The 5,474-nt window shown below is 47.2% G+C and overlaps 1 protein-coding gene across 1 annotated transcript in view; it reads right to left on the reverse strand.

Annotated features, from left to right (window-relative positions):
* Window positions 1-421: 421 nt before the first annotated feature.
* Window positions 422-5,474, reverse strand: part of pomt1 (protein-O-mannosyltransferase 1) — a 13,833-nt gene continuing 8,780 nt past the window's right edge. The window contains exons 8-20 of the mRNA XM_084359268.1: window positions 4,396-4,489; window positions 4,117-4,272; window positions 3,897-4,027; window positions 3,714-3,809; window positions 3,464-3,556; window positions 3,041-3,137; window positions 2,840-2,932; window positions 2,610-2,730; window positions 2,442-2,539; window positions 1,895-2,008; window positions 1,682-1,808; window positions 1,312-1,489; window positions 422-1,056 (exon numbers count right to left, since the gene is read on the reverse strand). Coding sequence (XP_084215394.1) covers window positions 882-1,056; window positions 1,312-1,489; window positions 1,682-1,808; window positions 1,895-2,008; window positions 2,442-2,539; window positions 2,610-2,730; window positions 2,840-2,932; window positions 3,041-3,137; window positions 3,464-3,556; window positions 3,714-3,809; window positions 3,897-4,027; window positions 4,117-4,272; window positions 4,396-4,489 — 1,573 coding nt within the window. The 3' untranslated portion in view covers window positions 422-881. The remainder of the gene's footprint in view (window positions 1,057-1,311; window positions 1,490-1,681; window positions 1,809-1,894; window positions 2,009-2,441; window positions 2,540-2,609; window positions 2,731-2,839; window positions 2,933-3,040; window positions 3,138-3,463; window positions 3,557-3,713; window positions 3,810-3,896; window positions 4,028-4,116; window positions 4,273-4,395; window positions 4,490-5,474) is intronic.

The raw sequence follows: 5,474 nt of genomic DNA on the forward strand, positions 1-5,474 counted from the left end.
TTATGTATTATTGCGCAAAATCATGTTTGAATCAGCTGAAACATCAGAACTGAATTTTTGACTGGATCTCACATGAGAACAGTTTCAGCATCAACATTCATTTATGTTTTCAATATGAATCCAAGAATATCAAAGTTCTGCTGTCCGTCTGGGGACGAATAAAAACATGGAAATGGAACTTTAGTTTGTTTTCTGGGTTCTGGACCCTTTGAGAACATTTTATTTTTATTCAAATTTATTATGAAAAACGGAAAACCAGCAAATGACTTTTAACTTACAAACACACAAAGTGCAAAAAACATTTGAAACATTTAAAGCCTGAAGTGTCTGAGTTCATCACCACCTAACGGATCTATGTCCAAAACGTTTGTGAACAGAAATACACCAACAGTTTGGAAAGTGTCAAAATAAAAGCACAATGTTGAACTGTTTATGTTTTATTTTATTTTGTAGTTCACATGAATCAGTTGCAGCAGTGACTCAGACAACAGACTGATTTTATAAACTTTATACATAAACTTCACTGTTTCCTGTTTGAGAGGTGCTGAACAGGAAGTGACACGTGTGATGTCAACATTACTGTTCATTCTTCTGAGCAGCTTCACTCCTCCATGAAAACTGTTTGACTAAACTTTATTCAGTCACTTCTCCAGCGTGAACACAGTCTGAGGTCAGAGGACTGAAGCTCCTCCTCCAACATGACCTCACCTCTGACCTCACAGACACACACCTCGTGGTGTGTTCAGGTGCCTCTTCTAAAGATTTGTCGGAGCAGAAACAGAAAGACAAGAACATCAGATCCTGGACCAGGGAGAACCCGTCTGTCTGTCTGTCTGTCCGTCTGTCTGTCTGTCCGTCCGTCCGTCCGTCTGTCCGTCTGTCTACCGGCGGCGGAAAAGGATGTCCCAGGAGCCTCTCCACTTCAGTCCTTGCAGCTGATTGGCCGACAGCTCGGGGCTGCCGTAGGTCAAAGGGCAGAAGGTTCGATACGACAGGAAGACCAACAACATCACCGCCGACACACACACACACAGCACACAGCGGTGTGTCGCACTGCTGCAGAAACACACACACATTTTATTAATGAACTAATGTCCTGACCAATGGGAGGGTCTCTGTGTTCAGATGACATTAACAAGAGAGTTAACGGACCAATCAGAAACAGGCAGTACAGACAGTTTACGCGCAAAACAGACGATCTTATTTTATTTTATAACTCAACAAGATGAAGTCAACATACAAAGTGTGTGTACCTGAGCAAGTGTGTGTGTGTGTGTGTGTGTGTGTGTGTGTGTGTGTGTGTGTGTGTACCTGAGCAGGTGAGTGTGTGTGTGCTCCAGCAGGGCAGGGCTCAGCAGGTGCAGGTAGCAGAGGGCGGGCAGGTAGTGATACAGGAAGAGAGTTTTCTCCATCAGGAAGAACGGGACGAAGTTCACCACCCAGCCGCCAACACACACACATCCCAGACACACAAACTGACTCCACACACCTGTGGACACACACACACACACACACACACACACACACACACACAAACATCCTACTTAATCATTCTGCAGATAACAATTTAACAACTGTGTGATTTGTGTGTGTGTGTGTGTGTGTGTGTGTGTGTGTGTGTGTGTGTGTGTGTCTGCAGGTGTATGGAGTCAGTTTGTGTGTCTGGGATGTGTGTGTGTACCATCAGGGAGATCTTTGAAGCCCCGCCTCCTCCTCAGCAAGTAGACTGCTGCGAGCAGCTGATAGGCCAGCAGGCTGAGGTTGGCCACGCCCCACGACACTGGGTTACCAATCAGATGGATCTGAGCCTGAGACACAGACAGCCAATCACAGGACAGAACAGGAGTGCGTGTGTGTGTGTGCGTGTGTGTGTATGCCTGCGTGCGTGTGTTACGTTGGTGGAGGAGTGCAGCCAGTATGCGATGTTAGTTTCCATGGTGATCCACTCGAAGGGGGAGGAGCTGTATTTGTGCTCAGAGTCTTCCTGTTTCACCGTCAACATCTTCCACTGCCACAGCAACACAACATGACATCATCACTCTGCTGCCACGGCAACACAACATGACATCATCACTCTGCTGCCACGGCAACAAAACATGACATCATCACTCTGCTGCCACGGCAACACAACATGACATCATCACTCTGCTGCCACGGCAACACAACATGACGTCATCACTCTGCTGCCACATGACATCAGCAGCAGCCGTTGTGGAAGCACAGCTGATTTATTGTGGGATAATGATAATGGGAATGTTTTTCGTACTTTAAGTCAAACTCATTGATCGTTGCAGTTTGACGGTTTCTGTTCTTGTTAACGTGTTCAATAAAGTTTCAAAGAGCACAAAGTGCTCTCATGTTCAGCTCTTTGGATTAAACTAGATGTGACACAGACACACACGTGATTGGTTAACAAAGTGATGATGCGTTCACTGTCGTACCTGAAGTTCTAAAAATTTGGCCCAGAAGGAGATTTTTCTGTCCACGTCAATGTGAGTTGGAGAATGAAGCTCCGCCTCCCTCTCTTTCTGCTCCTGACCTGCACGCAAAACATTAACATTTAAATGACATTAAATGAAATGCGAGAGGTCAAAGGTCAAAGTTCGTACTTGTTCCATATCGGTGTTCCTCGACTGTCCAATCCGAACTGCTGCTCTGAGCTTTAAACAGTTTGTCTGCGACAACCTCCAACTGACGGAAACCCCAATCTGGAAGAGACACACCAGTCAGCTGTGCACACACACACACAGACACACACACACACGCGCACACACAGGTCGTAAGGTCCTAATATGGTCACAGGAAACAGCTGTCACATGTGGTCACTTCCTGTCAGTACCCTAAGGATGGCTGAGGTGTTGACGTGGACCAATCGAACATCAGACAGGATGGTCTTCCACGACTCTGACTCCGCCTCCTTGTTAGAGATGTCCTGAACACACACACACACACACACACACACACACACACAGTTTCATGATTATAACAGACGACGTGTTTGACAGCTTGTAGTTCATCGTGTGATCACAGCTCGTCTCACCACTCTCCACAGGTTCTGAGTCGGCATGGAAACGTTGAAGTCGATGTAACCCGACACTTCCTGAGTGTGAGGACTCATGGGAGCTGCTACATCATGACTACAACACACACACACACACACACACACACACACACACACACACACACACACAGAGTCAGAGAGAACAGAACAAAGAGTTTGGATCTGTTTAATGAAGTCAACTACGACTCCCAGGGTGCATTTTACCAAGACAGCCAATCACAGAGCTTTAAAATGCTGCCGTTTAGCACCGTCAGCAGCTAGCTGGAGCTACACCTTACAGAAACCTGACTGCCTGTCAGCAGCTGAGGCTCATGGGTAATGTAGTATTTGATTCTTCGCCAGCAGCTGGGTGTCAGGATGTCCTTGAATGCACCAATCCATCAAACAAGGTGAGCTGTTTACCTGTTGAGGAAGCGTGACGTCATCCCATGAACCAGCTGGATGACATCTCCATGACGGACAGGTCGAGGAGGACTGCTGACCACCAGCTCCTGTCTGACATACACAGACAGGTGAGACTACACCTCCCAGCATGCCCCGGGGCAGACAGGTGGCCTCCCAGCATGCCCCAAGGCAGACAGGCGATCTCCCAGCATGCCCCGGGGCAGACAGGCGACCTCCCAGCATGCCCCAGGACAGACAGGTGACCTACCTGCCAGGGTCTTTGATGATCCACCAGTTGTTGACGTCTTTGAAGGGGTAACAGGTGACCTGCTGCTGGTGAGAGCTGCCCCGCCCATTCTCATACCTGAACACACAAACAGGAAATTGAGTCAGTCAAACTTCAGCTGACCGCTTTCTGATTGGCTGCTGGGTCAGCGTAAACTGGAAGCACCTGATTGGATAGTTAGCTTTGTGTGAGTGGAGCCAGCAGGGGACGGGCTGGGAGGCGGAGCTTCTTAAAGTCACCTGACTGCCGTAAGCAACCTCCAGAGGCTGACCCTGGGTGATCCTCGAGAGACCGCCCTGAAGAACCAACCAACCAATCAATCAATCAACCAATCAATCAATCAACCAATCAACCAATCAATCATTATGTGTGTGTGTGTCGTTACCTCCAGACTGGCCTGGAAGGCGGAGCTCATCAGTTGGTCATGTGGTCCGCTGCGGTGCAGCAGACTCAGGTGAACATAGAACCAGAACACATAGAGAAGAACAGGAACCACCAAGAGACACACAACTCTACACACACACTGCACACACACACTCAGCTGCAAACACACACACACACACGCACACACACAATCTGTAAGCAGGATTTATATGAATGAACTGAAACCAATAATAATCAATAAACTGACGATCGATCAGCAGTGACGCTCTGCCAGACTCACATGACTGACAGCTCGGTCTCCAATCAGGTTCCAGGTGTGCAGAGAGGCCACGCCCAGCAGCAGCAGGTAGGAGAACACGCCCATGTACTTCACCCTGACATCACACACACACACACACACACACACACACACACACACTAGTAATCGACAACAGAAACGATACGATAGAGATTTTAATTCTATTGCACCATAATGCATGTTGATGACGCAATCTACGCGTGAAATGTAGCGCTACGAGCTGCAACCTGCTGCAACGCATCATCGCCGTCTCGAGTAAACGTGGCTGAAAGTGAAAGAGACGCCGCAACATCCATTATTTGGACGTGGTCCGGATTTAAGCCGTCTGACGAGCAGCAGCAAACTCTCCTCTGTGGAGCGTGTGGGGCAACACTTCCGGCTCAGACACGACACAACAACACAACAACACAACAACACAACACAACAACACAACAACACAACACAACAACATGACATCCAGTTAATTTCCAAAATAAAACACTCCGTGTTGATGCCAGCACAAAAACCTCAAAAAAGAGTCAAATACGAGCTCTTCTTCTAATCCTTCGTTCGGGAACACTTTGTGTTGTTGTGTTAATAACACAACACGTATAACTGCTGTCATGTGTGATTATGTATATATGTGTGTGTGTGTGTGTGTGTGTGTGTGTATGCTGTCCAGTGTGGTGCCTTTTAGAACGGTTTGCACTAAAGGAAAGAAACCGATGCTTTAAGCCTTTTCTTTGTTAAAGTCTCTGCAGCTAGTGTACTTGAGTTTTATTTATCTGCAACATTATGTTGTATAATTACAGTTTTGCACAATAAATGGGACATGGCAGCACTGTAACTGAGCTCCGGGCATCAGCCTTAAATTCAATTTTCTTTACTCATTAATACTACACACAAACAAATGACATCTCGCTTCGATGATGAATGGGGACAAAGTCAAGAAAGGAGGATGTGAACTACGCAGTAACTTCGGAAGAGAATTCGAGATGGAGGCTGAAGCTAGCGAAACTCCAAAACAAGATGGAGGCCGCTGAGAGATCGACACTTTGGATTCAATCCGTACGGCGGTGAGT

The sequence above is a fragment of the Pagrus pagrus genome (assembly GCF_965226575.1).
Source record: "Pagrus pagrus genome assembly, chromosome: 8".
In the NCBI taxonomy this organism is placed as follows: Eukaryota; Metazoa; Chordata; class Actinopteri; order Spariformes; family Sparidae; genus Pagrus; species Pagrus pagrus.